General features: G+C 30.3%; 1 protein-coding gene across 1 annotated transcript; it reads left to right on the forward strand.

Moving 5' to 3' along the window:
* Positions 1-4,961: 4,961 nt before the first annotated feature.
* On the forward strand, positions 4,962-6,612 carry LOC107839102 (metalloendoproteinase 3-MMP). Its single transcript, XM_016682461.2, has one exon. It carries the CDS (start codon positions 5,472-5,474, stop codon positions 6,585-6,587), a length of 1,116 nt encoding a protein of 371 aa, XP_016537947.2. The 5' UTR covers positions 4,962-5,471; the 3' UTR covers positions 6,588-6,612.
* The last annotated feature ends 13,235 nt before the right edge of the window (positions 6,613-19,847 follow it).

Below are 19,847 nucleotides of genomic sequence, written 5' to 3' on the forward strand. Positions count from 1 at the left end.
TTTGACTAAAAATTGATTAAAATAAATAATTAAATTAACAAAAAACAAAATATCTAACACTCATTTCTTCTTCCGCACTAAGCCTCTCCCAACTCTTATTTCTCTACCCACCACCCCATTCCTCCATTTTGCCCCATTTTCACCACCTTTAACATTTGAAAAACACAATTAGAATTTTTTTTTGTAAAATAGCAATTATTATAACAAAGAAAGAAATTACATAAAGCAACAACCCAGCTAAATTCAGTTCATATCCATACACAAAAATCTTGATAGCAACGATGGTGGTCACCACAACAAGTTACACCCAAAAAAATAGTGGTCACCACCTTGAAATCTCAGACCTAGACGTTTTTTCACCTCTCTGGCATTTTCACAATTGAAGAAAAATGTAAACCTGAGATATCGTTGGCTTCGTCTCCTTCGACGGAGTCTAGATATGTTTGGATTTGTATTTTTTGATGAACACACATCAAAATTGGCAGCACTTTTTTTAATGTTTATTGTGTATGTTTGAGTTGTTATGATTATCCATTATTACTGGTCGAAGATCAGACTTTTGATGAATTTTTTCATTTTGTGTTCCACTCCGATGAGCTTCACTTTTTCATTTTTGCAGTCGAAAATTATAAATCCGATATTCTCCATTTTAATATATTTTCATATGTTGTCATTGAATTTTATTTGTTTTATGCAGACCAAATAGCAGTGGAGCTCCCTGGCAGTGTCGACTCGACCTGGTAAAATGAAAAGGCAACCGCCTAAAGCCCTCAAATTTGATGGGCTTCATTTTTTTTTAGTAATAATAGATTATAGACTTTTATTAAAAAGTTATTAAGTATTATTTGTAGAATTTTTTTATAAAATAAAGAATTCTTACAAAAATTTTGATGTATTTAAAGTATGTCTCCATAAAGCATTAGTTATACTAACAAAAAAAATTATTAAAAGAGTCGTCTATAATATTTACAACTTTGCATCTCAAAATTTAAAATATAGATTTTACTAAACAAAATAATTTTTCTTACAAATTTAAGACCTCTGTTTGATTTTTGCCTTAGGCCACCGATGGGCTTGAGTCGCCCTTGCTCCTTGGTAAGCTATTTTTTCAAAAAAAATAGCTGTAAATTTTTTCATAATACTAGTTTAGTTGTACACGCCTCGTGCGTGTACCTCACTTTATTGAGTTCAAACGTTGCACTAAATAAGATATTTGTTTCTGTAATAAATGAATATAATAATTAAATTCAACATCTTTTGGAGATTTAATTAATTAAACCTAACCTTTACAAAAAAAAATGTCAAAGCCGATCGACATTCATCTACCACCTGTAAACTGCAACAAAATAATATGATGATAGAAACATCAAAATAATATAATTAAATCTAACATTTACACAAAAAATTTCTCAAAGTCGTCTGACACTCATCTAGCAGCTGTGAGCTATAACAAAATAATACGCTAATAGAGATATCAAAATAATACAACTAAACTTAACCTTTACACAAAAAAAAATCTCAAAATAGAGATATAAATACAATACAATTAAACCTAACCTTTATCTAAAAAAAATGCTCAAAGCCGACCGACATTCATCTACCACATGTAAATTCATCTACCACCTATAAGTTTATCTACGACGTGTAAACTATAAATATGTCTTGATTAATTAAAAAACATGCCTATTATACTGTAAATATATAGTCATTGGATTAAAATTCTACTTTCAGTTCTTTTAATTTTATTTTTGGATAAAATTATATGATATCATTAGAATTCAATTCAGTTAGTACTTTTCTAAAAGCTAGATTGTTAATTTAACTAAATCTCCTAATATCTCACGTGGATAAAAGGAAGAAAAAAAAGAAATCCGTATACAATTAGAGCGGATAACCAATTTCTTATGATGAAATATAATCCAAAGAATTTGGTCAAAATTATAAATAAGTTAATTTAAATTATTTATTGTATATAAGTCATTATAAAAAAAATCACAAAAAACATCGTCTAACAAAAATACATGATAATTTATTTTTATAACATAAAAAACATATTAAAATTTTAGAAAACTTACTTCAAATCACAAGAAAATTTGTCTCTTCAATCATAAATAATATTAATATTTCACTAAAAACTTCTCAATTAGCAATTGTCTATCACGAATACATGATAATTTATTATTATAAACTTCAATAACATACTAATTAAAATTTTAAAAAAACTTACCTCAAATCAATTTAAATTGTATATAAGTCATTATAAAAAAAATCACAAAAAACATCGTATAACAAAAATACATGATAATTTATTTTTATAACATAAAAAACATACTAAAATTTTATAAAACTTACTTCAAATCACAAGAAAATTTGTCTCTTCAATCATAAATACTATTAATATTTCACTAAAAATTTCCCAATTAGCAATTGTCTATCACGAATACATGATAATTTATTATTATAAACTTCAATTACATACTAATTAAAATTTAAAAAAAAAAACTTACCTCAAATCACAAGAAAATTTATTTCTTTAATCATAGATATTATCAAGATTGTAAATATCAAAAATAAAAATTTTAGAAAACATACCTTAAATTACAATCAAATTTATGAACAATGATAATAAAGGAAAAAACTATTTAAGAACTATATTGTGGACGTATTATTGTAGAAATGAAGAATTCTCAATTTATAAGAAATTTTAGGTTTAGTTTACTTTTCTTCTTTGTCAATTCAATTTGTATTTATTTAATATAAATCTTTTTTGTTTTTATGTTTTTTTTTCTTTTTTTTTTCTTTTTGCCTCCACACGATTTCTTTTACTTCTTCCTTTTCAATTCAATTAAATTTTCTTTCCAATTATGTATTTTCCTTTTTTTGTTCTCTTTTTTTGCTTTGGACCTTCTTTTTCTTGTTCTTTTCAATTCAAATCAACATTATTTTTTATTTATTTAATTTGTTAATAAATTACATATAAGGTAAGATTTAAATTGATTTAGAACTTTCTTTCCTAACTCATATAAGGATTTTAATTAATTTCAAATTTCTAATGTTAATAATAACTAAGTAATAATTTGAGGAAAATAGTAAAAAGACGATTCTGTCTAAAGAGAAGACTTTTAATGAAGGGCAAAAAGTTTAAATCCCTTTTAATATATTATAGATTATATTTTATAGATTATTTTAGCCACTTTTAATATTTTCATATAAAACTTAAATTTTGAAAAGAAAATAGAGGATAAAAATTTTTTTTAGATGAATATAAAATAAATGCAATTAATGACTCAACTATAATGTGGTGTTAATTTTTCCGATGTGGACATGACATGTCATCCGTATCATAGTAAGTGAGGAACACACACTAATAAAGGGGGCGCTTAAAATTTGTGATTTGAATGCGTTGAGGTATCTTATTAAGAACTCGTTTGATCATAAAAATCATAATTTTTTAAAGTTGAGTTAGAGTTATGTTTTATCATGAATATAAATTACAGATGATTTTAAAATTTTGTGAGAGAAGTATGAGTAAAAAAAAGTGAAAATCCAAATACAATTTCAAAATTGTATTTGGAATTCTCATGGCCAAATCATGCGGTTTCAATTTTTCTACTAAATTGAAATAATTTTTTTAAAATAAAGTAAAATATTTTCATGGTCAAATAGCTACTAAAACTTTAAGAAGTAAGAGATCCAACTTACAAACAGAGATAAGTACAAGGATCTAATAAATTATTTCGTTAAAGAAAAACTAAAAATTAAACAAATACACAACTTATGTTTTCAATATTATAAAAAATCTTAACTCCCTAAACATATTATAAAAATTCTAATATATATATAAAATATTATGTATATATCAGTTATGTTATTTATATTAATAAAAAAAAAATGTAATTAAAAAAATGAGAAAAAATATAATTCCTTCAAAAAGAATTGATATTTACGTTATTTCTACTTAAAAAGATTGTGGTTAAATAGCCTCCAGGAAAGAAATAAATTTGCCGGAGAACAGAAGCAGTTGAACCTCCACATTTGACTTTTCTTTATTTTTTCCTCCTTACCCAAGTCCCCTACATTTAACAACTCCTTTTTTTTTTTTTTTGGAGCAATTAATGAGTCTTTTTTTCTTCTGTTTTAGGTAAAGAAGGAAATTGACTACTATGCAATCCTTTAAAGGAGGAAATTGACTACTATGCAATCCTACAAAGTATTTAGAGGTCTCTTTGCTAGTTGGTTGGATTCAATCCACATATTAATAATATAAGAATTATTATAAATTTACATATTATGTTATGTAAAATTGAATTATACAGAGTATAATTATTTATGGATTTGTAGTTTTATTTTTATTAAATAATATATAAATTTATTCATAACTTATACATATAAATTTTTAAACTGCAAATCAAATATTATTTTAAGAATTCTATTGGTACAAAAGGTAAGGAATAATTAATATCAAGATTAATTATGAATGAATTTATCTCATATTAGGTTGGAATAAAACACATGGGATAGCTTATCCCGAAATTGTAATGTTATTTTTATTCCACCTTGAGGATGTTATAACTGATGTCGTGAAACCTAAATCCAGAGATAACTTATTTTTCGATCAAATAATCTCTAAGGGATCGTTTGGTGTAAGGCAAAGGTATAACAGTACCTAAATAAAATGCAAGATTATTTTATCCTACATTTGATTGAAAGTATTAATTAATCTTAATTTTATTCATCCCACCATTTGTCATAATGATGTAATAAGTTATCCCATATACATATGAAATAACTAATCATAATGAGATAATTAATCTCGAGATACTATCACAAAATTAATTATGCGTGATAATATGTTCCCAACAAAACAACCCCTAAGTGTAATGAATTTTATACATAGCAAAAACTAGGTTTCAAAATATGTTATTCTCTCCTGCTCACGTAGCACCTTTCAAATTTTAAAATTCAAACAAATCTTTTTTTATCATAATTATTTTATATACTTTTTAAATATTTTAAATTATTAATTATTATAATTATAGTACTTTTTATGTGATTTTAAATATAAAAATTTTATTTAAATTTTTGGCCAGTTTTATAATTAAAACTTAAATTAGTTAATTCACGAAAAGGAAAAATTGCGACGTAAATTGAGATTAAAATGTCTTCATGCGCCAAGCGGTCCAAAAAGCTTTAACCTCATTAGGTAGGATCTCCCTTCGGCCTCTTTACCTGTGTCGTACTCGCAGCAGCCATCAAAGAACAATTCTAATTAAGTTTGGAAAAACTTCCAAGAAAGCACAACTTCTTGGAGATGATTTGGTTGTAGTCAAATGTAACACGCAGGGCTCTTCTCCTTCTTACCAGAAACTCGGTATTCAACCATTCAGATTCATAGCCTATATATAAATATCAAATACCATCTTTCACTTTTCAATAGAGAAGTTGCAAGCAAATTAACCCCCAAATTCCTAATGAGGATTCCTTTATTCATAGCCATTCTTTTTGTTCTAACCTTATCAAGTATTCGATCTCCAGCCTCAGCTCATTTCTTTCCAAATATTTCTTCTATTCCTCCTTCTTTGTTGAAACCTAATGCCACTGCTTGGGCTGCTTTTCAGAAGTTATTAGGATGTCACTCCGGTCAGAAAGTCGATGGCTTAGCTAAAATTAAAAAGTATTTTCACTATTTTGGATACGTTAATTCATCAGGTAACTTCACTGATGACTTTGATGATATTCTTGAATATGCTATCAAGACTTACCAGCAAAATTTCAACCTCAACACCACCGGTGTACTCGACGGGCCGACTATTCAGCATATCATAAAACCCAGATGTGGAAACGCCGACATCGTTAACGGCGCTACTACTATGAACTCCGGCAAGCCGCCGGCAGGTACTCCGACGATGCACACAGTCGCTCACTACTCATTCTTCCCGGGAAGACCACGGTGGCCGGCGAGTAAGACTGATTTGACATACGCGTTTCTACCGGCAAACAGTCTGACGGATACCATTAAGAGCGTGTTTTCACGCGCGTTTGATCGGTGGTCGGAGGTAACCCCATTGACCTTCACTGAAACAGCATCGTTTCAATCAGCTGATATTAAAGTCGGTTTTTTCGCCGGAGATCACAACGATGGCGAGCCATTCGATGGTCCGATGGGGACATTAGCACACGCGTTTTCACCGCCGGCAGGCCATTTTCACTTGGACGGCGAGGAGAATTGGGTCATTGACAGTGTGCCGATTGATGATGGGAATTTCTTTTCTACATTATCGGCGGTGGATCTTGAATCAGTTGCGGTTCATGAAATCGGGCATTTATTGGGTTTGGGTCACTCATCTGTAGAAGATTCCATTATGTACCCGACTTTAGGAGCGGGTACACGAAGAGTAGAGCTTGCTAATGATGATATTCAGGGAGTGCAGGAATTATACGGGTCTAACCCGAATTTTACGGGGCCGAGTACAACTTTGACTCCAAGCCAAGAGAATGACACAAATGGAACCCCGAAATTTGGTTTATCGTGGGTCCATGGATTTTTATGGCTTGTTGGATTGTTCGTTACGCTTGTTCAATTTTGAAAATAATAGTATTTAATTGGCGGCATAATTTGATTATTTTAGATAATTCTATTAGTTATATTGTTTTTTTTTTTTGTCCGAGTGGTTGTAAATCTTTATTCTCTGTATAGATGTTTATACTATTGTCTTATTAAAATCCTAGTCACCAATAGCACGTGCAAGGCACGGACCAACAAATATTTTTAAAAAATTTATTTTAATTATTATAATTTATAATATTTTTAAAAATACATAATAGTTTTTTTAATAAATATTTTAAATTGTTACCTATTATAATTTATAATACTTTTTATATAATTATCAAATAGTATATATTGCTCTCGTTAGTTATACTTTTGTGGCAGCGATAGTCAATTAAATGTTTTAAATAGTTTAAGTTTTACATTATTGTAATGTATGATATTTTTTCTTCTATTTCAATTTAAGTGTCATGATACTTAGATAAACACAATAATTAATTATGGGTGATATAGTAAATTCACGTGTCTTAATGACTCACAACAACTAATTAGAAGTGATATAGCAAAATTACTATAAAAAAATATCTGTGAATTTTTTTTAATTAACTTATTATTTTATATCTATTCTACCTTTTTATCAAATATTATTAATTGACACAATGCTTAAATGGTCTAATAATTAATTAGGAGCGACATAGTAAAATCACGATTGAAACAACGAAGCAGACACATTTAATTAAAAGTGATATAACAAAATTATTACACAAAAATACTTGTGAAAAAAAATTAAATGGATCTCATATAAAACGTCAAGTAAATTTAATATTAAATATTATTAATTTTTAAATACTTAGATGACTTTATAATAATTTTTTAATAATTAATTAAATATAATATAATAAAATTATGGAGGAAGCAGCTTATGAAGCAGGCAGGACAAGCATGTTGACGGAGACCTGACTACTCCTCCCACCCTTTCTCTCTTATTAGATGTACTAGATACTGTAACCCGTGTCAGCACGGGCCCAACATATATTATTTACGTTATCTCAATTTATGTAGCACAAATAGCATTTGGAGTGTCAATCAAATTTTTATTAATATAAATTTTTAAATAATTTAAGTTGCTAATCATTATGATTTATAGTATCTTTTACGTAATTTAGTAATTTATGTTACTCACTTTGTCTCAATTTTAAAATTTATGAGTCAGTCAATTTTTTTTACTAATATATTTTTTAAATATTTTAAGTTGTTAATCTTTATGATTTTGGTATCTTTTTAATGTAATTTCAAATAATTTATGTTACTTGCTTTATTGCAACTTATGTGACACTATTAGAATTTCAAAAGTCAATTATATTTTTTACTATATGTTTTTAAAATATTATAAGATGTTAATAGTTATGACTTATAATTTTCTTTTGCATAATTTTTAAATATATAACATTTTGCCAAAATAAATTAAAATAAATAAAGTAATAAATTTTTAAAACATATTAAATTAAAAAACAACATTTGGATCAACAAATTACTATATTAAAACAATAAAACATGCAAATTATAAAATATCAAAACTATCCCAAATTTACGTGATACAAATATAATTTAGATAATCAATCAGATTCTTAATATATTTATAAATATTTTAAATTGTTAGCTATTGTAATTTATAATATTTTTTTTATGTAATTTTCAAATAATATATGTTACTCTCCTTATCCAAATTTTTGTGGCATTGATATTCAATTATATTCTTAAAATAATTTAAATTTATAATTATTAGTATGATTTATAATACTTTTTCTTCTATTCCAATTTATGTAGCACTAAAATAAATTTGAGAGTCAACCAAATTTTATGATTGAAGCGGCGGAGTGGATATATCCTAAATGACTTATAATACCTAATTAGAAGTGATATAACAAAATTACTATGAGAAAATATTTGTGAAAACAATTTAAATGAGTCTCATATAAGATGTCATGTTAATTTAAAACATCAAGAATTAATTTATCATTTTATGTCAATTTTATTTTTATTAAATATTATTAAATTTTTAGTACATAAATGACTTATAATAATTAATTAGGAGTGATATAGTAAAATTACGGTTGAAACAGCTGAAGTAGACATGTCATAAATGTCTATTTTACCTTTTTTTTAATTAAATATTATTAATTTTCTTATATGTAAATGTTTTACAATAATTGATTAGGGGTAAAATAGTAAAATCATGGATCAAACATATTTGTGAATTTTTTTTAATTAAGTCTCATATAAGATGTCCTATTAGTTTAAAACATCAAGAATTGATTTATCATTTATATCTATCTTATTATTTATTAAATATTATTAATTTTTTAATACCTAGATGACTTATAATAATTAATTTGAGGTGATATAATAAAACTACGATTGAAGCAGCTGAAACAGACATGTTATAAATGTCTATTTTTTCTTTTTTTAATTAAGTATTATTGATTTTCTTATATATAAATGACTTAAAATAATTAATTAGGGATAATATAGTAAAATTACGGAGCAGCTGAAGCAGGTGAAGAAGCAGACATGTTGACGAAGAGCTGCCTGCTTCTTTAATAGTAATTAATAGTAGTAATATATATACTGTAGCCCGTGCCAGTGCCGGCCCAACATATATTATTTACGTTATCTCAATTTATGTAGCACAAATAGCATTTGGAGTGTCAGTCAAATTTTTATTAATATAAATTTTTAAATAACTTAAGTTGGTAATCATTGTGATTTATAGTGTTTTTTTATGTAATTTAGTAATTTATGTTATTCGCTTTGTCTCAATTTTAGAATTTAGTGAGTTAATTAATTTTTTTTACTGATATATTTTTTTAAATATTTCAAGTTGTTAATCTTTGTGATTTTAGTATCTTTTAATGTAATTTCAAATAATTTAGGTTACCTGTTTTATCGCAACTTATGTGATACTATTAGAATTGCAAAAGTCAATTATATTTTTACTATATGTTTTTAAAATATTATAAGATGTTAATTGACTTATAATTATTTTTTTGCATAATTTTTAAATATATAATATTTTACCAAATAAAGTAAATAAATTAAAATAAATAAAGTACTAAATTTTTAAAACATGTTAAATTCAAAAACATCATTTGGATCTACAAATTACTAAATTAAAGCAATAAAAAATGCAAATTATAAAATGGAAAAACTATCCGAAATTTATGTGACACAAATCTAATATAGATAATCAGTCAGATTCTTAATATGTCATTTATAATATTTTTTTATGTAATTTTCAAATAATATATGTTACTCTCCTTATCCAAAATTTTGTGGCATTAATAGTCTATTATATTCTTAAAATAATTTAAAATTTTAATTATTATAATTTATAATATTTTTTCTTCTATTCCAATTTAAGTAGCATTGAAATAAATTCGAGAGTCAACCAAATTTTATGATTGAAGCAGCGAAATGGATATGTCCTAAATGACTTGTAATACCTAATTAAAAGTGATATAAGAAAATTACTATAAGAAAATATTTCAGAAAAAAATTTAAATGAGTTTTATATAAGATGTCATGGTAAGTTAAAACATCAAGCATTAATTTATCATTTTATGTCAATTTTATTTTTATTAAATATTATTAAGTTTTTAATACCTAAATGACTTATAATAATTAATTAGGGGTGATATAGTAAAATTACGGTTGAAGCAGCTGAAGTAGACATGTCATAAAAGTCTATTTTATCCTTTTTAATTAAATATTATTAATTTTTATATATGTAAATGTATTACAATAATTAATTACGGGTAATATAGTAAAATCATGGAGCAAACATACTTGTGAATATTTTTAAATAAGTCTCATATAAGATGTCCTATTAATTTAAAATATCAAGAATTAATTTATCATTTATATCTATTTTATTATTTATTAAATATTATTAATTTTTTAATACCTAGATGACTTATCATAATTAATTTGAGGTGAGATAATAAAATTACGATTGAATCAGCTGAAATAGACATATCATAAATGTCTATTTTACCTTTTTTGTCATTAAATATTATTAATTTTCTTATATATAAATGACTTAAAATAATTAATTAGAAATAATATAGTAAAATCACGAAGCAACTGAAGCAGGTGAAGAAGCAGACATGTTGATGAAGAGTTGCCTGCTTCTTCACACTTATTAATAGTAGTAATAAAAATTGAAACTTGACATTATTTTTAGATGGATAAATTTACACTTTTTTTTTGTTATTTTACTGATGTCAGCTTTGGGGTCTTTTCCACCGGAAGATTTTTTGATTTTTCAGATAAATATTGACAATATATAAATGCTTGATTGTATTTGTAAATTTAAAAGGATTATTCATTTTTAAAGGGCTAGGAAAATAGGTGTATGAGATGCAGACTAATTTTTTAGCCGATAATCAAAATTTAACCACAGTTTTAAATGTTTTCTAGAGTTTGAACAAGTCTTGTAATAAAAAGAAATTGTCCGCAAATAAAACTCAAGACTGCCCTACAATTCAAACTTTTACAATTAATGCCCTAGGCCTGTGTATGATGTATAATTAAAAATTGAGAAAAGATATCATTTCCCTGAACTTGTTCGATCAACTTATTTTAATACTTAAATTAAACTTCTGTTTATTTACCCTTTAACGTCTTTAAAGTGTATTAATTTCACTCATCAAGACTGAATACCACTCTCACCACGGAGAGTGCATTACACGCGTCGACAAATCAGCCCCACATCACTGCCACATCAGAGTCACGCAAGAAAAGTAGTTTAAAAATAAGTTATATATATATATATACACACATATATATACATACATATATATGGATTTCAAATCCTTTTGTATTTGATATGATTTTAGTTAAACTTTTGATAACTTGGGTGGGGCCCACAATCACATGACTATGTCTTTACTTTATCCGTCTATTTATTTATCTATTACACCATTGCATACTTCTGTAATATCGTCATTGCTTACGAATTCAGATTGTGTAATGCTTCTGAATCAAACTTCATATCTTGAGAAAAAAGAAAAATAAAAAAAGAAATATAGAAAAAATGGTAATAGACTCTATAAAAAAATTGTTAGCAGAACAACTGCGCAAAGAAATAGCAATGAATCCAGAACCGTCAGAGCCAAGACCCAGAATTTCCTTAATTCCAAGAGAAGAGACAAGATCACCCAGAACAAGAACAAAACTGGACTATCAGACAGAGACAGTGACGAGTATGAACAACATCCCCAAGCAGATCAAGACCAAGTTTTACCAAAGAAAGATTAACAACAAACATGTTATCAAAAACCATAAATAGACCCAAAATGAATTTAAGACAATAGCTAGAACCATTGGAGTCCAATATGAACAAAATGTTCAAAATCACCACTTGTTTAACGAAATGCCTCAACGAAATCCAAATTCAACCCACCATCATTCAACAAAATGCCTCAATGAGCATCAACTCAATCAACAACGACATCAACTTCTCTTCAATAACAGAATTCTCTAACTCAAGATGACCAAAAATAGAGGTGAAATTAAGTTTAGAACGTCTAAAATCTAGGGAAGAAGATATATATAAATGCTCAGCAGTGATCACAAAAGTCTCTACTGTGCCACAAAAGTACCAGCAGCTTACTCCGCTAAGAATCGCAAATGTTGGTAGTGCCACCTGGTACATTGTTGCTAAACTGTATTGGATTTCATAAAAATGGTTGCCACTTAAGTGGACAAGCACTACAAAAGCAGCAACATTGGCACCAGATACACTATAATCCACAATCCATTCACCTGATTATACGAAATTGAATTCATCGAATTTGGTGAATTTCAATAAGCACAAGACGTGAGAATTGAGAAAAATTAATAAGCAATTGACGATGACCTTGTTCGATAGAAAAATACCAATCGAATTTTCAGTTAATGGGAACCAACATAGCTGCAATTTGCGAAATTTTTGAACAAATATGAAAATAAAAAATGATGATACGGAGTTGAGAAACATTGACGTAATGGAGATCAAGTAAATGATTTGAAGTTGTGAAGGAGATAAAGCGGCGAAGGAATAATATTTTTGAAAGTAGTTGGATCAATGATTTTTTTTGAATTTTGGTTGAGAAAGAGAGGGAAGGAAAAGAGGGATGGGACAATATGAAGAAGACGGGGGGTTACGAAAAAGATAAAGAAACAGGTGGAAGGGGGGGAGGGGGCGGGGGTACGAAGAAGATGAAGAAATGAGGGTGGGGGTGGGGGTATAAAGAAGATTAAGAAGGTGGTTTATTTAAAAGAATTTATATATATATATATATATATATATATATATATATATATATATAAAGTGGTACCATGTCTATTTTTAAATAAAATACGCGCTTTTTTTTTTTCTTTTTTTTAAAAATGTCTTGTCAGCATAAGGGTTGAAATTAGTACACTTTAAAGATGTTAAGAGGGATAAATAAATAAAAATTTAGTTTGAGTGCTAAAGTAAGTTGAGTAGACAAGTTCAGGGGGTAAATGATATCTTTTCTCTTAAAAATTCTATCAAACTTTTGAAGTTTCTAGTGTTTGAATTGATAAAAATTAAATCTCATAGTTTGAAACATATTTCAAATTCCATAGATATTTTTTGAAGTTCAAATTGTGTCAACGATAAATGTCGAAAAAGTTTTTTGAAGTCCATATATTCCAAGTTGTGCAATTTTCGTATTTTAATTGAAGCTTATTGTCGTCCAAATGATATTTCAAAATTAAACGGTAGCTAATTTAATTAATTTTAATGTGGAGAATAAAGCTCAATTAACGGTCCAAAAAGGAGTATTAACCCGTTTCTTCAAAGCTTACATATAGCACAATTTTTTGGCATCTAGTGTTTTAATAAACATGATATATCTTCAAAATTCATCTTTATTGGCACAATCACAATCTTCAAGAATACTCAAAATATAAAAAAAATACATATATAAAAAAATCAAGATATAACACTTGTATCATAAAAATCAATTTAACTATATATAAATAGTGAGTATAAAAATTTGAGAAAATATCCTATTTCACCTTTGAACTATACCCAAAAACGACTGAGACACACCTCAACTTAATGGAAGTTCTATTACCCCTGAACTAATTAAAAGTGTAAATTTGACACCCTTAGTGCCTATGTGGCACATACGTGGCACACACGTGTGTCTACGTGGATCCTTCAGTGTGTTGTGCCACGTAGGCACTAAGGGTGTCAAAATTATACTTTTAATTAGTTCAGAGGTAATAGGACCCCCTTTAAGTTGATGTGTGTCTCATCTATTTTGGGTATAGTTCAAGGATGAAATAGAGCATTTTGTCTAAAAATTTTATAGTAATTTACTCAATTATTATAAATGAAAAATTGATACAATTCACGCTGCAAATTCATGTTATCAGATGGGTACAGTGGTAGGCAAACAAATTGCTGAAATGTTTATTTGCTTTGCCCATTTCCCCTCCATGACTTTATCTATTTCATGTTTTCACCAGGGGTGTTCACAATTTGGTTAAAAATTAAATCAAACTATGAATCAAATTAAATTGATTAAAAAATTTGATATTTGGTTAGGTTTGATTTTAAATTTTAAAAATATACGTATGTAGTTTGATTTTGATTTTACTCTAAAATCGCCAACAAAATAATCAAATCGAGCCGATAAAAATTACACACACACACACACACACACACACACATATATATATATATATATATATATATATATATAATTCATGAATAAAATACAAATATTTGTAACATTTTAAATTTTAATCATGAATTTAATTTTAGCCGTAGCACTTTTAGTTATATGTCTCTATCTAGTTGGCAGTATGTTATGAGATTCTAAATGATTTCCGCACATTATATGACAAGTGATACTAATTGATCTTGTTGTCTATGAGATTTTATAGGTGAGTTTCATTAGATTATAGATAATCACTAGCTTTGAACTTTCTTTTTGGTTCTATTGAGCAAAAAATTGATGTGTTCACCTTTTGGGGTTGTGATGGGGTGGGGGATTTCATATCGTTCTCTTATATATAATTTCTAAATATTTCTTATAGAAGCTTTCATATGGCGTTGTTCGTGGCTTTGCCTAAGTATAACACTGAATTGACACCTTAGTTTCAAGGTTGAGGCACAACACTCGGTTGACATCTCATATGTTGGATTTAATTTGTTTTTTTTTTAAATTTTAACTTTTATCATTAGCTAAAGTTATAAATCAAAAAAATTGAACCAAATGAAACTAATCCGACATGAACCAAGCCAACGGTTATTTTTTTCTGTTGGTTTGGTTTTGTTTTAGAAATTTAAAAACCACCTAAGTTGGTTTGGTTATGATTTTGACTAATAACCAATCCAAACCGAACCATGAATACCCCTATTTCCACCTACATGACTTTTTCAAAGTTTGTCCAAGAGTGTGTTTGGTATGAAGGAAAGAAAAATGGCTTCTCTTAAAAACTAAAAGAAATATTTTTCAAAACTCTCTTTCAATATCACACCTTAAGTTTTGAGGCTAACTCGAGTCTGAGATACCAATTTTGAACACTTACTCAGGATTCGACTCCCGACCTAGACCTCGATTCTCAATTGGGGATCCCTCTTCAAACCTTGATTTCAAGATACAACTCCCAACCCCGATACTCAACACCCTCCTCTCGACCTTGACTCTTAAATCTGACCTAATAAATAAGACCCAAGATTCGACCTTGACTCGAGATTCAATTTGGGTTCAAACTCCTCACCTCAACTAGGGACTTGGAACTCAACCCGACCTTGAACCCAATTCGAGAACAACTCCCAACACCAAATTGGGATCCAACTTTGAGATGAGAATTATTTGATCTTGACCCTATTTCTAACTTCTTACGTCGACTCAAACTTCAATCCCTAATCGAAACCCGTTTCTCTGCCTAACCTTAGCTTAAGTCTCAAATAGAAAGTCAGGGTTAGGTCCCAAGTTGAAAGTCGAGGTTACATCCCCAGTTAGGATTGGGAATGGGTCTCGAATTAGGTATAGGAAATTAGGGTTGGTTATGAGTCAGGTGTTAGGGCAGGAGACAAATCTCAAGTTAAGAGTTAGAAGTTAGGGGTTTGGTCCTAAGTGGGCAGTTAGGTTCGAGGTTAGGTCTTGAGTTAGGAGTCGAGGTCAGGTGTTGGGGTCAGGTCTTATATCGACAGTTAAGAAATGGAGAGGGTCGAGGGTTGAGGTCTGGTTTTGACTTTTTACTTAGGACCCGACTCTCGACTAGAGATCGGACCCCGACTCCCAACCACAAATCTTGATCCTAACTTCCTAAAACACCCTGGATTTTGTCCATTGGAAAATTCTTGAGCTTTGAGGTCACTGTCCTAGTAACGACTCGTTAATAAGTTGTATGATATGAGTATGAGTCAGGTGACCTAGTCCTTAGGTGACTAGTGGGTGGTAGTTGGGTTTTCGATCTTGATAACGACTTGGGGGTACAAGTCGTTAGGGGTGGTGACGAGTCATTAGGGCGATCCTTAATTAAATAAGAAACTTAGTAGCTTGGCTTGGATCTGAGTACGAGTGGCTCACTAAGAGCCGTGAGGATAAGTTATGAGTGGTAGGGTTGAGTCGTATGTTGTCCAATGTCCAATCCCTTAGGTTCTCTCTTGGATACGACTAGACCATAAGAGTCGTACGATCAGGTCACTAGTGGTGCCATGGAGTTGTATGGTGGACAGTGTATGGGTGTCCAAACCACTGTCTTGGTGATGGATCAAGGGTACGAGTCGTATGTTTTAGTCACGAGTTAAGAGGGTCGACTCGTAACCACCTGCGGTCCTTTTTACAGTTTTAAGCTGGGGGCAGTTTAGACATTTCTCACTTACAACCCTTAAGACCCCACTTCCCTATAACATTTTTTGGTCATTCATTCTAGACTTTACAAGATTAAAAATCCTTTTTACTCTCTCAAAATCCTCTTAAGCAAAATTTTCTAGGGTTTCTCCAAAGTGGTCATCTATGGGCTTAAAGATCAATTTCTCTCCGTGAATCTTTGTAATTCAAGCATATAACTCTTTTCTCATTATTAGTTTACTAAAAACATATGTTTGAACCACTATTCATAAATCATTAATGGTGGTTTTAAAACAAAGGTTGGGGGGTTTGGATACATATCATTGGATATTGTTTTCTATGTTTTAAATTGTGACTATACATGTTTTTAATTATGTTTTAGCACATGCTGGTGCATGAGAATGGTGATTCAATTAAGGGGTCATGGTTAAACCCCAAATTTGATTCTGAGTGTATTTTGAACCCTTTTTTATTTCTACCCGAGTGGGTGAGTCTGTGGTGGCTAAAAGAGCCTATAGGGGTTATGTGGTATCTGTGGGTGGTTGAGAGACTTTAGTGGATCTGTTTGAGTTAGACATGGTTGATTTGGATGTTATATTGGGGATGGATTTATTGCACTCGTGTTATGCTTCTCTAGACTTTTAGTCCCGTAAGGTCATTTTTAAATTCCCTAATGAGCTGGTTATTAAGTGAGAGGGTGGTTACCTAGCTCCTAAGGGGAAGTTCATATCATATCTTAGAGCTCAGAGTTTAATCTTCAAAGTATGTCTTTATCATCTGGTTCAGGTTAAATATTTTAACTTGGAGGGTCCTTCCTTACATTTTATCCTGGTGGTGAATGAATTTCTTGAGGTCTTCCCTGAAGACCTTTCTAGTGTTCCTCCCTAAAGGGAGATTGATTTTGGGATTGATCTTATTCCTGGCACTCATCCTATTTTTATTTCCCCATATAGAATGGCTAAGACTGAGTTAAAGGAGCTTAAGGAGCAACTAAAGGATCTTTTAGAAAAAGGTTTCATCTGTCCTAGTGTGTCTCTGTGGGGTACACCAGTGTTATGCGCATGTAAGAAGAATGGTTTGTTTTGAATATGTATTGATTATTGACAGCTGAATAAGGTGACGGTAAAGAATAAAAACCCTCTTTTGAGGATATATGATTTGCTTGATCAACTTTAGGGTGGTAAGTTTTTCTCCAAAATTAATCTTTGGTTCGGGTATCATCAGTTAAAGATTAGGGAGGTGGATATTCCTAAGACTACCATTTGTACCCGATATGGATATTTTGAGTTCTTAGTCATGTCTTTTGGATTAACTAATCCCCCGATGACATTCATGGACTTGATGAATAAAGTCTTTCATCAATTTTTAGATTTGTTCGTTATTATATTCATACACGATATTCTGGTGTACTTTAAAAGCGAGGTGGATCATACCGATCACCTTCGCATTATGTTGTAGACCCTGAAAGATTAACAATTATATACCAAAATTTTGAAATATGAATTTTGGTTGAATGCTGTCACTTTTCTGGGTAATGTCATCTCTGGTGAAGGGATCATAGTGGATCCGCAAAAAGTTGTAGTGGTTAAGAAGTGTCCTAGACCTATGACCCAACCGATATTCAAAGCTTCTTGAGTTTAGATGTTACTACAGGAGGTTTGTGGAAATTTTTTCCACTATAGTTTCCCCGTTGACTAAGTTAACACAGAGGAAAGTAAAGTTCTTGTGGTCTGATGCTTGTGATGGTAGCTTTGAAAAGCTAAAGGATAAGCTGATTTCGGCACTGGTATTAACTTCTCCTAAAGGTACATATAATTTTGCAGTATATTGTGATGCGTCCCGTATAGGGCTTGGTTGCATCTTGATGCAGCATGGCAAGATGATAGCTTATGCCTCTAGACAGTTGAAGGTGCATGAGAAAAATTATCTGACTCATGACTTGGAGCTATTAGCTATGGTGTTCTCATTGAAAATCTAGCGCCACTCTTTGTTTAGAATGCATGTGGATATCTTTTCAGATCATAAGAGTCTGTAATATGTGTTTACCCAGAAAGAGCTTAATCTTAGTCAAAGAAAATAGCTTAAGCTGCTCAAGGATTATGATACGAGTCTTTACTACCATCCAGGTAAAGACAACGTGGTTGCTAATGCTCTTAGTAGGTTATCCATGGGTATTCTAGCTCACGTGGATGAGGAAAAATGGTAATTGGTGAAAGATTTTCACCATTTGGTTATCCTTGGAGTTTGCCTCTTGGACTCTGAGGATGGTGGTGTGTTCATTTAGTAGCTGGTGAAGTCGTCCCTGGGTGATGACATAAAAGACAAGAAAGTGTTGGATCCTATCTTGATGAGGATCAAGAGTGGTGTAGGTGGGCAAAAAGTAATGGATTTTGAGGTTAGTGGTCATGGTACCTTGCAGTACCAAGGGAGATTGTGCGTTCCAGATATGGATGGATTGCGAGAGAGGATCTTGGGTAAGGCACATGAGTCACGCTATGCTATTCATCCTGTCTTGATGAAAATATATCATGAACTTAAGGAAATATATTGATGGAACAATATGAAGTGGGATGTGGCTAGTTTTGTGGCTAAGTACATGGTGTACCAATAAGTGAAAGTTGAGCACATGAAGCCTACAGGGTTATATAAAGAGATTGAGTTGCCTGTGTGGAAGTGGGAAGTGATCAACGTGGATTTTGTTATCGGTCTTCATCGATCTCGGAATCAGTTTGATTCGGTTTGGGTCATCATGGATAGGATGACGAAGTCTGCTAATTTCTTGCCAGTAAGGATAAATTTTTCGGCAGAGGATTATGCCAGGTTGTACCTCTATGAGATTGTAAAGTTTCATGGGGTGCCTGTTTCTACTATCTCGGATTGTGGTACACAGTTTTCCTCACACTTTTGAAGGTCATTTAAAAAATATTTAGGGGCTAAGGTGAGTCTTAGTACTGTTTTCACCCACAATTGGATGGGCAAGCGGAAAGGTCTATTCAGACATTAGACGATATGCTTCGAACTTGTGTGATTGACTATAGTTGTAGTTGGGTTGAACATTTTCCTCATATAGAGTTTGCATATAATAATAGCTACCACTCTAGCATTGAGATGGGTCTGTCTGAGGTCTTGTATTGTAAGAGGTATAGGTCTCCTATTGGGTGGTTTGAGGTTTAGTGACACGAAGATGTTTGGCCCGGATTTGGTTCACCAAGACATGGAGAAGGTGAAGGTAATTCAGGATAAGTTTAAAGATACCCAAATTCCCTAGAAGTTAGAGTTTAAAGGAAGTGATGGGTGTAGGATGAAGGGGAAGGGAGTTCCTACATGTGTCTCCCATGAAGGGAGTGATGGGTGTAGGATGAAGGGGAAGTTTAGTCCCCGATATGTTGGTCTGTACTTGGTTTTGAGAAGGGTTG

This window comes from Capsicum annuum, chromosome 8 (assembly GCF_002878395.1).
Source record: "Capsicum annuum cultivar UCD-10X-F1 chromosome 8, UCD10Xv1.1, whole genome shotgun sequence".
NCBI classification, from domain to species: domain Eukaryota; kingdom Viridiplantae; phylum Streptophyta; class Magnoliopsida; order Solanales; family Solanaceae; genus Capsicum; species Capsicum annuum.

Bases quoted from the DNA above. Each gene is read 5' to 3' on its own strand.
- LOC107839102 (XM_016682461.2), top strand. From the start codon at position 5,472: ATGAGGATTCCTTTATTCATAGCCATTCTTTTTGTTCTAACCTTATCA.